This window comes from Pollachius pollachius (genome assembly GCF_949987615.1).
Source record: "Pollachius pollachius genome assembly, chromosome: 15".
Classification (NCBI taxonomy): Eukaryota; Metazoa; Chordata; class Actinopteri; order Gadiformes; family Gadidae; genus Pollachius; species Pollachius pollachius.
The window spans coordinates 14,150,930-14,174,110 of record NC_136948.1 but is presented as its reverse complement, the minus strand read 5'-3'; the positions used below and the strand labels follow the sequence as shown (position 1 = coordinate 14,174,110).

At 46.4% G+C, this 23,181-nt stretch overlaps 3 protein-coding genes across 4 annotated transcripts; 1 reads left to right on the top strand and 2 right to left on the bottom strand.

Annotated features, from left to right (window-relative positions):
• Positions 1–8,347: 8,347 nt before the first annotated feature.
• Positions 8,348–12,068, bottom strand: bub1bb (BUB1 mitotic checkpoint serine/threonine kinase Bb). Its single transcript, XM_079752149.1, has 9 exons — positions 11,985–12,068; positions 11,452–11,611; positions 11,249–11,308; positions 10,986–11,130; positions 10,695–10,891; positions 10,071–10,234; positions 9,715–9,908; positions 9,496–9,596; positions 8,348–9,337 (listed from the first exon to the last, which is right to left on the bottom strand). Exons 2-9 carry the CDS (start codon positions 11,592–11,594, stop codon positions 9,031–9,033), a joined length of 1,311 nt encoding a protein of 436 aa, XP_079608275.1. The 5' UTR covers positions 11,595–11,611; positions 11,985–12,068; the 3' UTR covers positions 8,348–9,030.
• A 138-nt stretch (positions 12,069–12,206) lies between these two features.
• Positions 12,207–15,819, top strand: zfyve19 (zinc finger, FYVE domain containing 19). Of its 2 annotated transcripts, none has more exons than XM_079752148.1 (11): positions 12,207–12,345; positions 12,440–12,561; positions 12,643–12,696; positions 12,792–12,964; positions 13,075–13,217; positions 13,385–13,490; positions 13,730–13,954; positions 14,528–14,592; positions 15,061–15,162; positions 15,279–15,448; positions 15,679–15,819. In XM_079752148.1, exons 1-11 carry the CDS (start codon positions 12,292–12,294, stop codon positions 15,764–15,766), a joined length of 1,302 nt encoding a protein of 433 aa, XP_079608274.1. In that variant the 5' UTR covers positions 12,207–12,291; the 3' UTR covers positions 15,767–15,819. The 2 variants fall into 2 exon arrangements, with proteins under 2 accessions (XP_079608274.1, XP_079608273.1); XM_079752147.1 differs by having other exon boundaries at positions 14,528–14,604.
• A 1,836-nt stretch (positions 15,820–17,655) lies between these two features.
• On the bottom strand, positions 17,656–23,015 carry ppp1r14d (protein phosphatase 1 regulatory inhibitor subunit 14D). Its single transcript, XM_079752152.1, has 4 exons — positions 22,331–23,015; positions 18,256–18,336; positions 17,959–17,991; positions 17,656–17,793 (listed from the first exon to the last, which is right to left on the bottom strand). The coding sequence occupies exons 1-4, from the start codon at positions 22,511–22,513 to the stop codon at positions 17,725–17,727; spliced, it is 366 nt and encodes a 121-aa protein (XP_079608278.1). The 5' UTR covers positions 22,514–23,015; the 3' UTR covers positions 17,656–17,724.
• Positions 23,016–23,181: the final 166 nt, after the last annotated feature.

Here is a 23,181-nt window from a genome sequence, read left to right as displayed (position 1 = left end):
GCCGCCGCACCAGAACACAAGACAAGGGGGGCGGGGGGGGAGGAACTCGGAAGAGACGATCCATCCAATAAACGAGGCAGAGATTGTTGTTCTCTGCAAAAAAAGCGACGGATACATTCTGCTGAATGATGGCCGCGTACCCCCCCCCCTCCTCCCCCCCTCCCACCGCCCGTCCCCCTACTCTACAAACCCTCCACTGACACATGCAGAAATCCATGTGTGACATGCAGAAGAGAGAAAAAAACGTAGCGCAGCAATCCAATACAGGGCAGCACGTAGCGTGACTGTAGAGGGGCTTGCTCCACGGCGACGGTGCTATCGTGCGATCCAGAGACTGGAGTGTAGGAGGGGAGAAGGGGGAGATTGAGAGATGAGGGGGATATTGGATTTGCTGGGTGTTAGCTCTGAGCCCTGCTGAATGATTCTTATTATTTATTTCTGCTCCTGTTTGCCCTGATTTCTCCTTTATGTCGGCGGGGCGTGCAGGAACAGAGGGGAGGAGGTTGCAGGTGACTGGACATGCTCACGAGATTACAGTACAGTGTTCAATCCCGTTCCTTGCTTTTGATTTGTTCAGTAATCTACTCATAGAACGCCACATATTCCCGACCCGCAACACCCGGGTTCCGGTGACCTTTTGAGTTGTTTGGTGACCAAGATTGGTGTCAAATAGTGAAGGGAGGGTCGAACTGAAGGATGGGAGGTAATCCTCTTTCGGTGCCCTGTCTGTCAATACGCAAATGAGGATAATCCAGCCCCGGTGAAATCACAGGGGCTATATCTATCCCATAGAGAGGTAGATCACGAGCACCCAGGGCCTTAACATCTGTTTGCACGACTCTGCTGTGCAGTGCCTGGGGACTTAGAGACGGCTCCTCATCAGCTTCATTATGATGACCGTTTTGCCCTTTGAGCATAATGAGAAAGCCTAGGCTTCGCTTCTTCCAAGCGGTAAGTGGAGAGGGTCGTCATTTCATGAACACATACGCACGCAGTCACGCGAGCCCGGGGAGCCACACACACGTGTGCAAGTGCACACTGTATGCGTACACACACTCGTAAGCCATTAGAGGGCACGGGAATAGGACACACACACGCGCACACACACACACACACATGCAACATTTATACACTCACAAAAACGGTGCCATCAATTCAGGTCTACTGCAAAAACATATTACATGAGTTTGTGTGGTGTACAGTCCTGACAATGTGACCGGACAGTACCACAGCAGTGTTTATGATTTCAAATGACGCCCTGCTTTCCTCTCACATCACTGGCAAAATCTGCTTTCTCTTTGGAGTCACCTCTACAGACTCGGAAGGATGGTCAATAGGACAGGACACGTGAATCACAGAGTCCCTAAACTGCATGGACTTGCACATGGCTTTCACAAATGTTTCATGCTTGTGGTCTGTGCTTGTGCTTGTGTCATGCAGCTTAAAAGCCCAAAACACGGACCAGTCTTTTGCAGTTAAGGCACGCACCAGACGACTCCACAAAGTTCCCCACCACCACCGTGACGTTCATGGGACAACAATGGGATCCTGATGTAGGGAGGGTCACAGACTTCAAAGGAACAGGAAATCAAATACTGTATGTATGGTATATACTGTATTGCCGGTTCAGATGAGCTGTTGCTTTGTTCTCCAAGTACAGGGGATATCTCTTTGAGATCTCTACAACTTCTCCTGAACATCACCTGACCCTTATTTTTGTGATCACACGAAAAAAGCTCCAACATCATGTAGTGCAGATCTAACTGTCTTTTCCAGGGAATCAAACAAGCCTCGAGCCGGATCACAACAGTAAATACTTTATGAACACACTAACATCCGGTTCAGCACCAAGCTGGGTGCCAAAGCAAATGAACGTACGATGGAGTGTAAACCAACGACAGGCCAGGGAACCGTCCATCAATGTCAATGCTTGATGTTACGCTCCATGTCTTTCGCTGTCGACTTCACAGTCTACTAGATGGGTTCATCAGGCGGAGATGACCCACTTTCACAGAGCCACTTCATTGATATCGACGGCCCGGGACCTGGGGTTAGTTGCGGCCGGCAGTACATCATGCGTTTCTCTGTCTACGCAGTTCTCTGCAAAATGTGCACACAAACAAAAAAGGCATACCGAGACAGAGCTTCACAATGGCTTTGTGTTTTATCTAAGGGTTAAAAAGGCTTGGGATTGAACAGATGATGAAGAATGGACCAAACACTTGACGTTCAACCACCTCCACAGCCGTGTTTGCTCCAAGGGCATGAGAGCACATTGGCCACTGTGTTAATGTGGACAAGAAAAAGGACACATGCGTGAGCCAGCCTGGAGGAGGAGGAGGAGGAGGAGGAGGAGGATGAGCTAGTGTATAGACGCAGAAGGGCAAAGAGAGAGAGAAAGAGTGAAGAGTAGAGATAAAGAACATCGCAGCAGAGAGGGGGAGGGCGAGAACAAAAGTAAGAGGAAGAAGAGCGGAGGGGAGGTGGATTTGGGGGAAACATGGTCAATAGATTGACATTGATTGAAAGCCGCCAGTCACATGGACCGGGGGACTTTCGCTAGGATCTCATTATGAAGCACCACCTCGTCGCTGGTGGTAATCCCACCGACACGGCGGAGGTGAGAGCTTCTTTCCTCCCTCACCTCGGATGGCTTTGTCTGCGGTAAACAAGCCGCAATGTGAGAGGGGATTTGAGGAGAGAGCACAGTAGTGATGACGTCTAAGACATAGCCTACACTTTTTTCCTTCTCCTTTGGAATCAGCAGAGATTCACTGGGCAGTGTGAAACATAAAGTCAAGAGAGCATCGCTGGGCAGCGGATGCAGCTAAGGGGCCGAGGGGCTGGCACGGTCCACACACAGTAGAAGGTTTATCCAACTCTGTGGTCCTTAACAACCTTAGCACAAAGACACTGTAAACAAACACCTGATGGGTCTGCAGGGTTTTCCTGACGATGCCAACACAAGCCCCAACTCATTTGGTATGCTGGTACTCCCACACGCAGGAAATAACACTTTGTGCTGCATTCCAAAACACGTCGCGTGCCTGTTTGTGGGCCAAGGGCTGCGGATGTCGATTGAGCCATACCCATCAGAGAGTCAGCTTCCCATAAAGACGCTCGGCACTCTTTTAAGTCCCTCGTACAATTTCACGCTCTGCTCATTAAGACGTATCATAATGGAGCACAACGAGGGCACGGCTGAACACACGCCACTATCACTCTTCATTTATTGATGCAAGGGCAGCGCACTGTGGCCTCCACGGGCTGTACTATGGGCTGTACAAGCAGTTCCCTGTTACTGAAGACTATCTTTTAATCATGAGGTTTTTTTGTAATAGTTACGTTTTTGTCTGCTACTTGCCGGCTTGAACGCTCTTAAGCCTGAAGCAGGTTTAAGATGGTCAAGTTGGCCTCTTCAGTCACCACCAAGTCGTGGTCCCCACCTGTGTGGGGATGTGGTTTCAGGGCAAACTGGGAGTCAGGGCATGCTGTTCTGATTGCAACCCAGAGCCTGTTTTAATCCCCAGTGTTTGACGTCTCATGACCAGTGGCTTCACTAAGCTCTTAATGCAGAATGTCCTCTCCCTCTCTGTCTCTGTCTTTGTCCCTGTGTCTCTCTCTGTCTCTCTTTGTTTCTCTCTGCCTCTGTCTGTCTCTCTCTCGCTCTAAGCGTGTCTCTCTCTCTCTCTCTCTCTCTCTCTCTCTCTGTCCTCCTTCAAACCATGATGATTCAATGATCGTTCCTCTGAGGATCATCCTGAACCCAGCGGCTCTAACCCCTGCACAAGAACGTTATTCTCTGTACAGTGCACGTGTGTGACCCGCGTGTTTTTGGTGCATGCTAGACCATAATAAACAGGCAATCGATTACTGAGGTAGACCTGAAGGTAACTGCAATCAGCAAAGTGGTTTCCCAAAACACCATTGTGCCAACATATTTTTAGATCATACATGGCTTCTACAACCAACGCAAGTGTCTCCTGAAAACAGCCCAAAAGAACGTCTCCAAGGTATTGCATAAGTCCATATTTCATAACTCTTCACTTGGCAGTAATTTGTTCAACAAGCATGACACACAGTCCAAAGGATGTACATCGAACAAATGGCGACGCGCCTCAGTTTCGCACTTACGCCATCCAAGGTGCCAAACATACAAGCATGAGCATGTGGCTGCAGGACTTCCGAAAGCAAATCGTCCATTAATTAATTCTTATAAGCATGCAAGTTCACCTGGAGCGAGAGAGAGACTACACAGGCCTCCTTCACAGCATCCCTGGTGCCAACATATAGAACACAACGTAACAGAACCAGTCTGCACTAGAGGACACCTAAGGTCTTTCTGTGGTCTGTGTCTGCTCTATCCAGAGCCAGAGCATGAGGATAGGAGAAGGTAGAGGTTTGAGGGGGTGGGACTGGGTGTAAATGGGGGGGTGAAGATAGGAGTAATGGGGGGGGAGGTAGAGGGCTCTTTGAGATGCGTTGCTTTGCTAAATCTGTCTTCCTGCTAAATTCCCCCCTCCCAAACATACACACACACACACACACACACACGCGCACACGCTCACACACACAGGCACGCGCACACACACACACTCACACACACACACACACACACACACACACACCTTATACCAGCACTCCACCTGGCCGTTCTACAATCACTATACACTCATTTTTCCTTCTCTTCCTCAACCACTCCGGTTGCCAACCAACAGCCCCCCCCCCCCCCCCCCCCCCCCCCCCCCCCCCCCCCACACACACACACATTAGCACTCGCTCTTTATCAATGATGCTAAGCCTCTTTCTCTAAGCCTCCCCCACCACCACAGCCCCCGTGCTACCCCTACACGCTTCGCTGTGAAGGCAGAAAATGGGGCTCTGGGTTGGATAAACCATTATTCAAAACAGGCGATAAATATCTATTTCCATCACCACCGCTGCCCCCTCCCCACCTCCTTACCTTGCCGTCCAGTGAGGAGGAGAGCCTCTCTCTTATCGGAATGGTTGTGAGCGAGAGTGTGCACATATACACCCACCCACCCACACACACACACACACGCATGCACGCATGCACAAACATACACGCGCACGCACACTGCTTTACACGCGCACTCAGGCATGAACGTATTTACACACATCCACACATGCATACCCCCGCACGCGCACACACACACACACACACACACACACACACACACCCGCACACATGCATACGCACGCACGCGCGCACACATACGCACACCGACGACGAGCACTGCACACACACTGCAGGCTGCTGCTTGCCTGGGTAAGCCTGATACGTTGTTCCCTCCAGCCAGACGCACACACTGCCATCTCAAAGGCTCTTTGTTGGGAGCTGATTCATCCCCTGGTGGTGTGGACGAGCGCTGGTCGCGCCGTGTGCTGCTGCCACTGCCGCTGCCGCTGCCGCTGCTCCTGGGCACACAGGGTGGCCAGACAAAGAAGGGAGGAAGCCATAGAGAGACGAAGCTACATCCAAGGGGAGAGTATCACAGCCCTGTGTATGATCCTTCCATCCCCCCTCTCCCTCTATCTCTCTCTCTCTCTCTGTCTCCCTAGCCTTCTCCTCCTCTGGTGTGCTCTCTTGCTCTCTCTCTCTCTCTCTCTCTCTCTCTCTCTCTCTCTCACACACATACCCACATACTCCCCTCCCACTGTTCCCTGGCTCTCTCTTTCTCTCTCTCTCTCTCTCGCCCCCTCTCTCTCGCCCTCTCTCTCTCTCTCTCTGCCTCTTTATCGCTCCCTCCTCCCACTCTCTCATTGGGCTGTCTTTGCTGTAGACGTGAATTGATGGCAATGTATCTGTGTTTTGTGTGTAAATGTGTGTGTGTCTGTGTGTGTGTGTGTGTGTGTGTGTGTGTGTGTGTGTGTGGTTCAACCACACACACACACACACACGCACAAGCCTGCATTAATGTGTATGCGCTCTTGTATTTTCACAAGGCTTATTGTGCGTGTGTCCGTATCTGTGTGCTCAGGGTGGTTTCCAGTGACAGTAAGGAGAGTAGGGGCCAATGGACACATTACCCGGGATACCTTTCATACAGCCAGCCCATCCAGGGCACCACCACGTCCACACCCATCCCTGACACACGTGATGGGGTGATGTGAGAACGCGGGGCGCTCACCGAGGATGCTGTGTGCACCCAGTGGGCTGCTCGGTCAAGTGCATTATCCACGCTATGACAGGGTCAGGGGATGGCAGATGGCAGGGGAATAGGGGAGTGGGGGCGCCCTGGAAAGATCCAGGCAATCTCTAGAGAGAGACAACCAAAAAGCCCACAATCTCTGAAGTGTCATAGGAATAATATTAATAGATTATTCTTTTTAACGCCTAAAGGGGGAATAAAAAAATATAATTTTGGTCTCTTATGCAGCCTATTTTGGGAATAAAAAAGGATACATTTTTGCTTCACACATGATCTAGTACTGAATAATTTATGAGGCAGACACTCAGCTTTTAAATATATTAGGGTCACGTCATGCAGAAGTAGCTTGTAAAGGGAAGCTGATTCGGGACATATGTACTACTTGGAATATTGTGTAGAGAAGATGGGGAAGTCACCGAAACGCACCTTAATAACCATGTCGCAATCCTACATCAAGCAAACACGAGCAAGCCTTGTGACAGCCAGTTTGCATAACTATGATGCACAATGTTTTTTTTCTCCATACAGCGTATGCTAGATATGACCTCTTTCTCTTTCACTCCTGTACCTGTCAGCATTATTACAGCTGATATTTACCCACTGATTATATTCTGCAGCCATGCATGGCAGTGGCAAATGACACAGCAGAAAGGTTGTGCTTTCCCAGTGTCTCGTTGGGTACGATTATCAGTCCTCTCTCCTTATAGATCCGTACTTGTGCTTGCTCAGGTTATTGGAAAACTGAGACATCACATTCATAATCTATATAATTGTTGTTGCCAGTTTGAGAGGGAAGCCAAATTCATGATATAAATGATGTATCTAGGTGGGGTATTTATTAATTGAACATCTATTATTAATTCTATACATTGAAGAAATTGTCACATGTCCTTAAGGTTACAGCGCAGACATTCTCTTCCTAAAAAACATCCTATTGGTCAATTAGATCTATCCAGTGATCTAGATGGCTCTAAATCCACTAGATTAGAATATATGCAGGAGCAGCAGCTTTTTGTCATGCTTGATGATCCATCCTGAGCTTCGGTTAAAAGCATCGACCGGCCATATAGATAAACATGACGGTGAGGGGGCGGTTGTATTGTAAATTTTCAAAGGGCCTCCCTTAAACAATGATTGCCTGAAACCTTTTGTGTGGCTTCATTCAAATGAAAGACCCGACAGCCTCATAAATGATACAGCCTTAATGGTTTGCATTTCAATTAATTCTATTGTCTGGTCTGGCGGCGGCTCTTTGAGCATTATGCATGGCTATGTTTCAAGGCCTGCTGTGATACCAGATTATAGGTCTTCCCACAGATCCACCACCTTTGGTGACGTAACATTGTTCACTTCGAGTGGTCAGAGACCATGCTATATATAGCTGACCTAACAATAACTTTAACCTGATGTGCAACCACATAGGAGCAACATTTCAACTCAACTGCCTGCATTTAGTATAATTGACATAAAGCGGAAGAGGAGAAGTCACTGTTAACCGGTGGAAAGGATTAGAAATGGATTTTAGAACACGGACTGCACAGCCCAAGTGTGTTTGCCTTTGAGGGTAACAGGCAGATGGACAGAAGCTGTTCTCAGAGGGCCTCATTTAAGAACATCACCAAAGCCTGCTAGACCTACTTATGCCATCTCTCTGCTGCTAAGTGGTGAACTTTATTTTACGAGCAATTCTCTGCTCTACTGGTTGCTTGATGTATTACTGGGTTTTTAAAGACTTTAAAGACATTTAAAGACTAAAGGAAGTGACACAAGCCAAAGTAGTATTCAATGATACATATGTTTGGGTTTAGGTGCCAGATGCAGGTTCCGTTTCCTGTTTTCACACACCCACTACTGTAATCATGTTGAGTCATCCTAGCCTTTTTGGGAATCATTTAAAGAATTTCCTGGGAGTTCCGTTATGGGAATGTCGTCACCACAGTAGATTCAGGGTCCATTCCTTTTGTTAAACTCTACTGGCTTTGGGTCAAACACTTTAAAATCATGTTTAAAACATTTAAAAAATGTTTAGTGTACCACCTCCCTTTGAATGTCAACACTTTCAAACTGAAAACACAATAGTCTCTGGTGTGAAAATCCAAGCGATTTTATTGGATCAAGTGGCAACAAGAATGCACTTCGACTCACAAATGAAGATTGCTTCCATTTTTTGGGGGAAGCGGCTGCCAGATAGATTTAATCCCATTAAACTCCAGCGATAGCAGATACTCAGCACTTTCTTTGTTTGTACCCAATTAGTAATTCAAAAACAATTACCAGGAAAACAATCTGTGTTCCGGTGCATGTCCTCTGCTTACGATGCGCCTTGTGAGTCAATCAGTAAATTATTATTACACCGACGGCAGAGTCAACCATGCAAGGCGACAGCCAGCTCGTCAGGAGCAGTTAGGGTTAAGTGTCTTGCTCAGGGACACATCAACACTCAGCTAGGAGCTGGGGATCGAAGTGCAACTAGCAACCTTTCGGTTACAAGAAAACTGCTCTACCTCCTGAGCTAAGCCGACCCCCTTACACTTATATTAAGTATCACGTAACAAAGAAAAGTACTAAATAGAAAATAATCAAAGAGGTAACGCAACCACTGGGTTTAAAAAAAAAAACTTTTTAGCAGCCAATATATTTAGAAATGGTTTCGAGAACAGAAAAATAACAATATTCCTGTGAACATGATCTCTGCAGTGAATATTGATTCCCCCAATTGCTTTTTCACCACTTTAAAATGTACAACACTTCTATAGGTATAAAACATTTAAAAATCGTCACAAGACATTTAGTGATGATATGGACTTCTTCCTCACGGCCCTATCCACAAGGAATATCAAACAATCAAAGCTCAGTGTCAGTGTTGGGTGGGATCGGTGCTCGATTGGCCAGGCTGGGCTTGGCCCTCGGTCTCCTGGGCCATCTTCAGGCGGTAGCGCTCGGCCCGCAGTTCCTCAAAGCAGAACTCGGTGGCGCCACTGAAGAGCAGCTCCTTGCAGTAGGCGCTCTTCTCCTGCGGTTTCCCCCCCTGCGTCTCTGGTTGCTGCTTCTGTAGCAACAGGAGTGATCTGTGTTCCTGGAGCCTCTTTAAAGGGGTCTCCTCGAGACGTGGCTTACGGGACGACAGCACTGTGTTCACCGCCGGGTTGATCTTGCATGGAGTCCTGGGACCACAGGAAAAACAAATCAAGAGAGGGAACAACGACCACTGAGAGGAAACTGAAATCGCGGTATCGTGCTTGCGATTGATGCAAAAATTCTCTTGGGAAAACCTCATTGACAACATATTAATACAAATAAAATGTGTGACATTAGAACTCACATTGTGGGAGGCTCGTCCGACTCTTCCACGAATGGCTGGAAAGACGGTTTTGCGAGAGGCGGCGCTACGATTTTGTGACCGAATCGGGACCTCTGGGGCATCTACGGCAGGACAGAAAGACAGACACGGTATTGGATGAGAGGCCTCCTGTAACAATGCTAGCAACACACAGAGGTTCTACCAGCTAACACAGGCCTGCAGCGGCATCTTGACTCGTACCTTCACGTCGCACCACTTCTCGGGCTTCTGCTCGTTTTCCTTGGCCCTGGCGGGCGGCGGGGCAGCCCAGGGCTCCCATTTGGGTTCGGAGGTCACAGCCTCCGGACACTTGTTCTCGTCAAAAACCAAGAAGCAGCTGTTCTCGGCTCTACTCGGTGCCGGGGCCCCCTTCGACTGCAAGCCTCTGGCATTATCTGTCCAGAGGGAAACGGATACGACATATTCAAGATTGACTTCAGAGGTCTATTGCTTAGGAGAAAAATAACTATTCTTTTAAGGCTTCACATGACCGGCAGCAACATACAGGTGGCAAACAGCAAGCGTAGCCGAAAGCAAGCATACGTCCATGTACTTACGGCCAAGAACAGCCCGAACTCTGTTGATGGGCACAATGGCCTTCTTCTTTCCCCTGTGTTTGAGATCGATGAGAGACATTCGCTCGGGTTCATTGCTCTCTTCATCACTGTCTTTATCCGCCATGCTGGTCATCACCTGTCGTGACACACGTGCTTGCAGGGCCCTAGAAGTAGTAATTCAGGAAACATTAATTGGACTATTTTTCAGCTTGCATGTGTAGCTGAACTGGTACTCTTTTTTCCTTAAACTTTTTCCCAGAGTGACGCTGATCGGTTATGCACTATGCTGATGTACAATGGTCTAAAAATATAACAAGAAATAGCATAGTGCACTTTTTTGTGGTATTAATAGTAGCGCATATATAAAAAAGATATAGCCATCCCCACTGGAGCTCCTGTTTTATGCCACCTTAAATAATGTTTTCTTATTCTATAGCAGAACAATATCTTTTGTTTTGCTATAGAACCATTTTTTTGGCAATGCAGCAATCGATGGGTGTGAAAGCGCCGGGCTGGTCCACTGCTGGATGCATGTAGGGGAACACTGTAGGGTTAGGATTTCCTATGATTATCATGCATCATTGTGATATGCATTGAATGAAAGGAGACCCGTCATATCCCTACTTGTGGAACTGCAGGAGCTTATCCCTCGGTTCAGCAAAGTTGTTGAAGCCTTCTTGGTAGGCGTTGTCTGCCTTGCGAGAGTTGCCCTGTCTCTCATATTCCTCTGACCAGGCGATGTAGAAGCTAGCCTGGGACCCTCCTATCCTCTGTGCCTGCATGTAACTGTAGATCTCCAGGGGCTCTGGGCAGATCTCTGCCTGATGAGACAAATACATACACGAGATAGCATGAACTAAAGCATGTCGAAGAAGGAGCTTGCAAATGTGATCAAATAACTTGCAGCTAACTTACAAATTTGATCCAGAGGTTGACGTAGCGCGGGTCATTGTGGTATCTTTTCTCCTCTGTGAAAAGTGTCACGGCTCGCTCCAACAACATGGCAAGGTTGCTCTCCTTCCCACCCTGAGGAAATGTTTGTTCGGTCCATCTGACGTATCTGTTTGGAAAACATGGCACAAATCTCGGACAAGCTCACACAGATATCAAAAGTAACTATAGAGTTCCATTATTGCTAATTGTATACGGTTCATATGATTGAAAGTGACTGATCTTACCGATCCCAAACATCAAGTGGATCTTCTCCATTATATAATCTCAGTTCAGATTCAAAGCTCCTGTATAAGAAAAAACACACGAAAATAAATCCTTTGTCAACCTGTATCAAGTCATGTCCTTAAGTTGGGCACACTTGTGTGCACTCAAACAGACTTATTACTTGACTTGGAGCTCAATGTTTGCTCTTGCTCCCATGACTTACTGTTTCTGCTGGCTGACCGCAGAGCTAAGTCCGTCCTGCTGTTGACTCAGCGCCTGGTGCAGCACCGATACGTCCCGACCCCGCTTCAGCGGCTGGATGTTTTCTTTGCTAAGCTCCCATTCTGCATCCCCCCCCTCTGCCATCGTGCACCCCAACACAACTGCACAGCAGAGGAAAACAACACAATGTATTTAGCAAAGTTTACACTGGAATCAAATGCAAGAAGGGATGCTGTGACAGCTATTCATTGCTACAACCCCTCCCAACTTTAATTTCATGCTGGCTGGTATTCAAATATCATGTATGTCACACACTGCATTATTTTATTTACAGGAGAAGTAAGCCGATGCTAAAGTGTTCATGCAGTGCAAAGTGAAGCTGCATGTAACCTGGGATGAATACTTGCTAACAGCTATCGTTAGCCTTTAACGTGTTGCATCGCTTCGTTTGGAATGGTAGTAAAGTGGACCAGCACAATGATCAAAACAAACGAGACCAATACCAGTAAACGATGTAATACAGACGTTACAAACCTAAACTTCTTCCTTTCAATGATTTAAAAAAGCGAACGGTACTCCTCAGTTCCGACAGTACGGCTCTGTATGTTTTGAATGGGAACCGCGAGACAATGATTGGACGAACAGATACCGGAACTACGTAAACGTATGGCACGTGATTTTCCGGTTTACTTCCTGTTATTAGACATTTTTTGGAGCCGATGGAGATCAAAGTGGGTTGGTCTATAGATTGTAGATATATTATTGACAACCAATTAAACATTAGATGGACTATTCGAAAAATCAAACCTTCAATCTTACATGAGGCTCTCCGCGTTACAACATGGACAACCGGTGTTTCTGTTGTGCATCTAAGTTTACTCTTTTCCGGAAGGAGGTATGATTATTCATATGAAACATAAGTAACTGGTTATATTCATATGCGATCTTGCTCTCCTTTAATGTGTGTTTTCTCATAATGGATCTAATAGCTGGGCTGTAAAAACTGCGGGCGTTCCTTCTGCTCCAATTGCCTCAACTTGAGCGCACTGGTGCCTCGCTGTGGCAACACCAAGCAGAAGGTCTGCAAGCGGTGTCATGGCATTCTGACTGGGTAATTACAACAAACTCCATTGTAGTTTCCCAAAATGAAAAAGAAAAATGCGATCTCTTATTCCTTATATGTTTTTAATAGTTCAGAAACACATAGTGATGGTGGGAAATGGTCCCCCCCAGAGAACTACAAGAAGTCAGTATGCACTTAAAAATCCCACACAATAACACATTATTCTTTCTGTTGAATACCATACATGACGTAACTCCTTTTCCTGCAATCCCCCCCAGGCGAGTGGCTGCCTTGGAAGCCAAACAGCAAGGGTACAATTTGACTCATGCCCACGGCGGTGCTAGAAATGTCGACATTGACCGTGTACCTACGAAGGGCCTCACTAAAGAAGACCAAGCTATTGCTGCAAGGCTTCAGAAACTCAAGGAAGACACTAAACCACACAAAACAAGTAAGAAAATATTTAGTTATAACTCACACACTCTATAATAATGAGCTAGGGTTAGCTAGGGTTTCGTGCTTGTTGATATTGTTTTACCATTTTAACCATATTCAATCCAGAGTCCGTTCCTTCTGAGAAGGAGATCGAGTCACGCCTTGCTGCCTTGAAAGCTCCCAGAAACCCGGTGCCTTCTGCCCAGGACATGGAAGACCGCTTGGCGGCCCTACAGGGCAGGCTTCCCCCCACCCAAGCCCCTCTGCCCGTAAGTCCAACCACCACATATCAACCTCGGGTAGCTCAAGTGCTCCCTTTAAAACCCTCTTCAATAATTCACGAGTCACAAATTGCCAAGCACTCTTAATTTATGTTTTAGAGCCACTTTCTCATTGTTATGAAAATTACTTAACGTTGTTGTTTGTTTCTGAACAGGTGCACCGGCCGCCTGATAACAGAACCCAGACCGAACGGGCCAATGACCTTTTAACACAGATGACAGAGGAAGTTGCTATCGACAACCAACAACAAGACACTAATGGTAAACTAGATAGGAATCCTCCAGTTTATATGTATCTTTCTGTAGTTCTTTTTTAATAGGCTCAGATGCCTCAGTTGGTTACCAAAGAATACGTGGTGACTTTACTGACTCCCTCATGTTAACAAAAGCTATCTCGCAGGAGAGATTATTTATCTTGGCTTGGTAGCGCATGGTCATGTTGGACCATTGAGTGTTAATTATTAAGCTCTGGCCTATTATAACGCCCTGTTAATCGGTAGATGTGGACGACAGCCTCCTGAACAACCTGAACAAGGGGGAGGCGTGCGGGCTGGAGGTGAACCTGGACCAGGACCAGGGGGGATCCAGCAGGCAGCTGGAGGCTGAGAAGACCCGTGTGATGGAGGAAGCCATGAGGGAGCTGAGGCAGGAGCAGGGATCCCAGGGGCACGTTCTAGAGATGGCCAAGAGGCTGGCCCTGCTGAAAGGACTGGATCCTGACAAGGGTAAGACATCTTGGTTTATTTCTTTAGACTTCAGTCATTTAGCAGAAGCTTTTATCTAGAGGCTGGCACAAGTGAGGGCTGAGAACGATCGAAGCGCACAAACAGTTGGGATAATTATGCTGCATGAACATCTTTCTAGCAAGACCAGTGGACAGAATGCAGAGTGGTAATCATAGAGATGCATGTTACTCGATAGTTACATCTCCAATATGCAGAGCATCCCAGTGTTCCTCTTCGTCATCAAAATTCTGTTGTTCATGTTTTTAGGGAAGGTTTTGTTTACAGAATCAGTAAAAAAAAGCTGCATTGGGTCAAAGCATCCAGGCACTAGGCTCTCTCCGACACAGCTCCCTCTATTCAACCTTTCCCTGCAGATTTGCTGGCTGGCGCTCGTCTGCGACGTCATCTGTAATCCACAGTAATATGATGGATGGGCAGTATTACTGCGAGTTAACGGAGGGAAAAAGTTGGCTTAGTGGAATGTGTGAACGCCTCCGTCAGCGTCTCAACAGCTTTACATTACTCTGAATCGTCCATATTTATATCTTCTCTCTATATATATCTCGTTATTAGTCACCATGGAGGACTTCCAGCATCCCGACAGCGATGAGGAGACTGAGGAAGAGGCTGTTCAAAGGGTATTAAAACAGGTCGGGAGCAAAGGCAGAGTTAATATACACATGATAATATGTGATCATGGACCTAATAATGTTCATGTTAAAGTTCATACCTTATTCTGGGCACCATACATTTAGGTCATAACCTTTTGTTTTAAATTATTACGCCATGTGAGTGCATCCATTACTGCCTTCTTTCTTTTGTACACATTTTTGTTCATCCATTGAAAATACATTCTGAGGTGCGACACACTCTTTAAGTTAAAGGTTGACGGCCTTATGATGCCCTTATGTAAACTTTAGAAAAGGGACCAAGACTTCATTCATTTCATTGGCAATGCTGAACACAGGCCAACGTTGAAGTCATTATTAATATTAATAGCGGCCACAAGGGGGTAATGTTTTTCACCATGGCTCACCAGTTCTATTAAGCTATTTGTCCTCCATTTTTTCTAACATCTTCTAACATTCAGTTTATTTCATTTCCAGCTTTCAGAAGAGGCTGCGCTGGATGAAGCCAGCGGCTACAACATACCCTTTGAGGACAGCGGTCCGAAGACCACCAACAAGAAAGCCCCTTCTAAAACCACGGTACGGGGCAACTTGAGGTTCCATCATTTGTAAATCAAAGTCCTACACACAGAACAAACATTAAAATGCAGAATTATTAATACATATTTATTCCATTCTGTTCCATGTGTATTCAGGTTCCAGCAGCCAGGGCTCCTGCTGCTGTTGTAAAAAAGCCTTTGGACAGTGATGATGAGGGTGGTGGAAGCAACGAAGAGGAACTTCCCTGGTGCTGCATATGTAACGAAGACGCCTCCATACGATGCCATACCTGTGATGGAGACTTGTTCTGCGGCCGCTGCTTCCGGTACTTGGCTTCCCTGTGTATTCATCGACATCCATCGGCACGACATTCAGATTCTCTGCACAAACTCGGAGAAATACATTTATTCATGTGAAAACATGACAAACTCATAAACTAATGTCCTGGCATGTGGATGATGATGATGACCCAGATACATTTTGCAGTACCGGCATGTTTGTGCATAAAGTATTCAGAGTGATGAATTATCAATCAAATATCCATTATTTCCTCAGGGAGGGACATGACAAATACGACAGGAAGGAGCATCGCACAGCCAGTTACACTCCACCCAAAAGGAAGACGAAGAAGAAGGGGACATAAGAGTGAGAGCCAGGCCCTAAACCCAACGGCTTCCTCATCATTATTACTGTGAGGCTCACCCTTGAACCTGAACGACCAAAGGGAAAGCAATGAGGTTCTTTTTTTACCCACCCCAGCATCTTAAACACTGTAAAGGTTAGGGTTGTAAAGGTACGCTTAAATGTAGTCGGTTCTATTTTTAGTCTGACAGGTTATTAGCTCACAGTTGGTGCCATTTTATGTTCTCTCAGCTCTTCAGAGGCTGCATGATGTTTATATTGGGAATTGACAAATTAATGACGACAATAACTCAAATTCAGGCCGTATCCGTGTACTCTATGTGATTCATGCAGGATTTATGAAGTATAAAACATGAGATTAAACCTTGCTGCTTTAGTACTGGGCTGCTTAGGGCTAGAACAATGAGTTCATAAACCACAACCAATTGAGGTTCCCCTGTCATTCACCCCACCTCACAGTGATAACAAATGCACTTTATTATGTGTGCGTTGCTTGGCCATTGCACTTTTTTGCTAATTCATTTTCTGAGTCCTTTAAATGTAATTGGTTTAGAGTACTGATACTGTACACCAGGCTGCTGCTGTCATGTTGTGACTTTTGAAAATAGCAGACAAAACACTATTAAGAGATTACCAGCTCTGTTTTGTTTTGGGCATACAAGGCTGTCATCTTCCTGCCCTGACGGAGTTCTTGCTTTCCCAGGCCTTGTGCGTAACGTCATGCTAACCGACACAGACAGGGAAGGCTTGACATTTAATTATCTATTTATCTTTTATTTTCTGTCTTTCATGTGTAATGTTGTATAATTGTTCTTCCAACCTGGTCAGAGGTCACTGCTGTATGGATTTGAAGAAATAAAAGGGGAAGACAAATCTAGCAAATCCCTAAATTGCATCCCTAAGCCAAAGCGTGGTATGTGCTCAGGCCAGAGTGCAGATTCATCAATGTGCACCACTCTCTGGCTAACTGAAGTGAGCCCATAATTACGGCCCTCTCCTGGGGCTTGCTCCATTAAGGTCCATATGGAGACGACCAGGTTGTTCGCCTGTCTGGGTCACATTCTAACCGTCGACAGGAAATGGATCTTAGGTAATGGATGCATACTTATCGGCTGCCATTTCTGTGTCATGTTTGGACAATACTTACTTCTAGCCCATTTATCCTAATGCCCCCTGTGTTTTCCATTAACCCCCCCACCCCCCAACCAAATTGTGATTGACGGAATTAGGCAATGATCTTCAGTACATTGTGTTCTGGAAAGGCCAAGCCTTGTGATCACTTCTTGAGAGAGTCCTGAGGTCTCCTCGGTCGCCCCAGTTCCTTTCAGCTGGTTCACCCCATTGCTCTTTGAAGACATACCCGGGTTTAAGACTATCTAGTAGAAGACCCCTTTAGGGGGTTTTGCACGCAAATAACATCTGTTAGGAGATTTATGTGCGTTTGTGCATAAATGCACAAGAGTATAGTGCGAGCAAATAAAATAACCAGTCTCTCTGCATTGTCAGCAAGCGATTTAGTGTGGGGCGGGTCTGTATGTATAAAATGTATGCACAGACTTGAAAATCATTTTTTTATTTTGACATTGAACTCTATAATCAGAACCCCCCCCCCAAAAAAAGAAGTTATATACATAGATAGGCAACCTGGGAAAAAAATGTACAGTCATACAAAGAAAACAGTCCGTTGGATTGAACAGCTTATGTTAATGCGTGTTTCTCAGCGTTGCATTCTTGGTGTTTATGAGGAAGTCCAAATGTTAACGCTGTCTATAAATAAGACAATAAAATTAAAAAAATGGATAATCAAATGTGACTGCTTTCACAGTGTCTGTTGCTGCTGTCTGCGGGGATACCCCTGACTGGGGTATCCCACGAAATGTACACAACACATGCCAACATTCAACAGTTAATGGAGCTGGAGGAGAAAGAGGCGAGTCTTGTTTTGTGTCTCGAATTGGTCTATTTCTTCAGAGTCCCTGACATCTTGCGCAGCCCCTTCATCCTGTAGAGCAGCCCGTTGATGAATTCCTTTAGAGAGTAGATGAAGTCAAGTTCAATTTTCTTTCTTCACCCAATGAAACCAAAGCAGACACACAAGAGCCAGCCCTTGTGACGTCGCCCTTAGGAATAATTAAATAAGTTGATCAGCTTAATTAAGAGTTAACCTAATTAGTTTGTTTAATCACACCTCACCTCTTTTGGCTTCCCACATTCCTGCAGCAACTCCTGTTGGAGAGAAGCCACAGATTAAGTATCGGCAACGACTTCACAAGAGGTGGTTCCTGCATTAAAGCTACGATCCTGTAGAACCTGATATGGCTCCACTTTATTTATATAATAAAGGAACAGGTTATATCTGACATGGCTTCTGCAGGCTACATGTGATCCATGTTAACTGTGCATTAGACATTTCTGTTAAGTTACGTCACAGTGTAAACCGTGTCGTAGAACACAACTCGAGGGGATTTGAATGGACTTATGTGGGCTCACCTGCAGCCGGCTCCTCTGGCCTTCTTCCGACAAGTCCAGGAGCTTGTCTATGTCAATCTCTAGCTCTGGAATCTCCTCTGCCTGAAACACACACACACACACACACACACACACACACACACACACACACACACACACACACACACACACACACACACACACACACACACAAAGTCCAAAAGGCAGTTTGAGATAGACAGCCTCTCAGACATACAGATGTGCAAACCTCATATAGCCTCAAGGAGAATAATGCTATTTTTATTGTCTGCAAAAGACAAGCTGTAATGAGGTGAGGCGTCATGAAACAAACAAGGCACAATAGCCTTACTTGTGACACAATGAATGTGTCTCTTATCAGTGCTGTGCCATAAAGTGGTTTGAGAAAAGGCCAGAGGAATCGACGAAGAAGACACTTAGGTGTCTGTGGGTTTGCCGTCGCCATAATGACCGCTGGGACTTCCCTTTGAAGTGCTTGATGAAGGGTCGCTGAGGGTGATGCTATGCTGTTCAGGTAATTAGTCCAGGAATCGAGGCAGGAAGGGCTGTCTGGGACATGCTTATCTCTTGCAAACATTTGACTTCCTTCCTACGTATACCAGCATTCAGTTCAACTATGGGGGAGACATTTCAATTATGAATGCTGATTTATATGATGTACAACAGCAACAATCACGGTTTCACAAAAGCTTCTCAGTCTGACTGAAAAAGAAAATTAGACACACTTGTTGCTTTATCGCTTGGTTTCATATGATTGTAGAATACTTTATAACACTTTTAAAGTATTTCATACCCGCTACACAAAAATCAATGGATTTCATCCAAACTTTGGGTCCAAAATGTTAAAAAACGATTCAAGTGGCATAAATCAAATCAAAGCATACTTTTCCCACATTGACTTGCTAGGGAGAAGGTGAGCCAGTCAGCGGGCGGATGTGGCAATTTGGCGAGGGCCATTTTTAGTAGCGTATTTTCCGGCTCAGAAGGTTTAATGGCTGGCGAGAACAGGCCTCGACGCGGGGCTCTCTGGATGAGCTCAGGGCTAACCACGGCTGAAGTGCTGACTGGCAGAGGAGAGTGAGAGCCCATGTCTATATAACGTCCCCAATGGCCCCGCTGTGCAATTGATTAATACTGCAGATGGACACAGAGCGATTATGCTGAGAGCTCTCTGTTCACATTTGCAGAACAGGGCTCTGGTAATGGCGCTCCTATGTTTTGTTCACAGTTTGTAGGTATGAATACACAAGGCTGTGTGATGCAGGGTTGAAATCCTCGGAGGCCGTTAGCATTGACCAGCGTAGACCAAATGAGCCGTTGTCATGGGGTTATAAATGACATCACTTTTCTCAAGTTTATTGGTTTGTGGCAGCCATAAAAGCCCCATTAAGATGCTTTTATTTTTGCTAATTTCTTTGCTGTGGCCTTGCTAAACCTCATTAGAACTTCTTGAATTGAATGCAGTATATGGAGGCCAAAGTCTATTTTGCCACTTAAATCCTAAATACATGAATAACAAATGAGCCTTCAGAGGAACCAATTAATGTTTCAGACTGCATTATAGAGTCTTAACTCTCTGACCTTCACCAGAAGTCTTGTTTCGACCCATTACCATCAACCCCATAGCCCAGGCAGGTGGGAGATCGCTTCATGGCTGCGGTAAATGGAACATTTGTTTTCAATGGAAATGAAGAACGTTTCTGCACATAACCATAAACATTCTTTGGGCCGAAGTCATGCACTGTGGAACAAACAGTACAAAAAACAGTACAAAAGCTTTTTATATTGATTGAATTTGACTTAAAAGCAAAACTTGCTTTCCCTTTGATTCTACTGTATTTCCATCATAAACTACACCGGAGTCATCTATATACCAAAGTAGATTGTACGTAAAGTGGTTTCATGGGACACTGATTGTAAATCGACTGTCCTTACAAGTGAGGCGCTTGTCATACTGACGGGATGGGTTTAAGATTTCCCCAAAAGGTGTGAAGTGCACAGATACGCCTGCCACACACCGGTCCATCGCAGCACTTGAATGAATTAGAGATGAGTCTAAATAATTCAGGCGGTGACGCAGAGGGGCGGACTGTAAATGCTTCCCTTGCGGAAGACTTCTAAAACCCCAACAGAGCCAACATCCCCAGAAAGCCATGTAAAATTCACCACACAACAGGGGACACATGGAGAAAACCATGCCTAATTGCGATGCAGTGACTTTATAACCATCGTCTACTGCTGCCACTGTGAAAACAATGTTTATTAACAGAGTTGTCGCTTGTAGGACAGAAGGGAACAAAGTACTTGCTCCTTGCTCTTTTTCCGTCAGGGATTAGTAAAGTAGGCTACACCTAATCTTATCAAAACACACAACCACACACACACACACACACACAAATAGACATCTAATGTTTCACAATGAAGAGACGTTGAGCTAAAAAATATGTGAAAACAAATAAAGAATAAATGGAAAAAGTACTGCATTATAAATTATAGGAACTAGAATTGAAATATAATGAATATGTGTTGGGGCCAGTATACTTGGATATAGAACTCTGCGAAAATTGGGGCTATGATACAGGAAAGTGTTCGCACCTCTCTGTAGCATCATCGTTCAGTTAACTCTATCAGAGGCTAAGGATTTCATCCCCATGTGTGGAGTAGTATGCAACCCGGTACTCCAGCACCCGCTGCTCTGCGTCTGTGTGCCACATGGACGCTCTTGACAAATAGCCCACCCAGACTTTATCTCCTCACACCCCAACGATGCTCTATTTATACCGGGGCGGGCCCAGCTCCCATCCCAGTGATCCCACAGAATTTAACTCCTGGTGGGGCCATCACTCAGACTCCATGCAGACTCCGCCAACAGATGCAGTGAGTCTCTCCAGCCGGCTTGTGCTAGCCGTGTAGCATCCTGTATGTTAAATCAGCAGGATGTTGTGTCTTCATCACCTCTTTTTCGCCACAACAGCAGTTTTAATTATACGTTGCATCATCATCATCCTCATCATCCTCTCCGTCCTTCTCCCCCTGTTCCTCACATGGCTGCCCTGTTTCCACCGAGCCCTTCTGCCTCATGTAGGCGTAGATACATTTGTTGCCATGGTTCCCTCGGAGAAAATCAACTTCTTATAACGCTCAGATGTAATCGGATCAGAACACGCCACCACCCAGCCAGCCAGGAGTCGGGGGGCCAGGCAATGGGACCTGAACAGGGAGCTGGTAGTGGGGGGGGGGGGGGGGACGGCCTGGCAATCTTTGGAGGGATTGGCCATGATGTCATCATTCTTTTGAGTGTCCAATTCATGCTGAATAGACTCCTCCACAAGTATGTCCACCCGTCGACCATTTCAGTGGCGAAGCCTACCCCAGCGGGCGTGCAAGCATAAGGCATGGGTGCACCCCTGATGGGAATGCTGATCCATGGCAGTCCCACCAGCACCATCCACCTCTTGGTGTGAGGGTTATGCTCTGCGAGCATGTCTTTGGAGGTGGGAGCAAAGTCATCACCCATTGTTGGGATCGGGCCACCAGTCATGTGTACATAACTCCCAAAACAGACGGAACCAAAGTCCGAATTATGAATCCAGGTAACCTCATACATGTGTTGCTGTGATGAGTCAAATTAGCTGATATCTGCAATCAACATGTTGTTCTGCTCATACTGATAAAAGTGTTGTGTGGGAAATGAAAACCTTAAGTATCAGAAGCCGGATAATCATCCTGAAGATGATTCAGTGAACCAGGAAAGGCTATAAGTGGCAAATGGGACACACAAACACAAACACACACACACACACACACACACACACACACACACATACACACACACACACACACACACACACACACAAATACCCCCGCACTTTTGAACCACACACTGCTGTCTTCCCACACACTTCCAAAAAGAACAACCTGTACGCATGATTGTGTTATTATGACCCATGTACTTGTGTTCCACACATGCTTGTGGGCAGTTTTGTGTGTGCACGTTTCTGTGTGCGTCCGCATGTGTGTTTGTCTATGTGCGAGTGTGTGTGTATGTGTGCGTGTGTCCGGGCCAATGGTTCCCCACCTCGCAGTCAAAGAGCAGGTGCAGCTGACCGTCGATCCACTCCTCTATGTCCAGCCGTCTCTGCAGGTCCTTGCGGTTGTACTTGACCGTGAGCTTGCCATGCCGGTGGCCGGCCGTCTCCTCCGTCTTGTCCACCGCCTGGAACATCACCCTGGACTGGGCACCCGGTTCCGTTGACGCCATGCCTGCCACGGCCTCAGGAGATCCGTGGTGGACGGACGCTCAGACTGATCACAGTCACACACACACACACACACACACACACACACACACACACACACACACACACAGACACACGCCTCGCGCACACACACACTCTCTTGTAGAAGCCGGACGCTCCGCTGGCTTCCCTTGCTCGGCTCTTCTCTGTGTGTCTGACAGTCAGAGGGATGTCGTGGCCGCTCGCCTGTCTGCCGTTATCTTGTTGTGTCGTGAGTGTTGGCCTGATCCTTGCTTCCCTTCGACCCTTCCTTTCTGTGCCGCGACAGTTCCTGCTGGCCACCCTTAACGAGTTGGTCTTTGCGCTCCGTTTGTTTTCTCCCCTCTCTCACGCTCTTCCTCTTCTTCCGCTCTGCCTCGACCGCTCGCTGTCTGCTGATCTCCTGGGCTCCCCTCGGCACAGCCTGCTGCCTGCACCATCAAGAGGATGGTAATGAGATACGCCTCTTTCTGTTGGTGTGTGTGTGTGTTGGTGTGGTCTGTGTGTTGGTGTGTGGGGGATGCTTGTGTGAGTTTGCCTGCGTGTGCTACGAGAGAGTGTCTGGGAGAGAGAGATAATGTATGTGGGTGTGGGTGTTTTTGTGTGTGCGGTTGTGTGTTTGGTTGCTGGTCTGAGTGTGCCTGTATGTGTG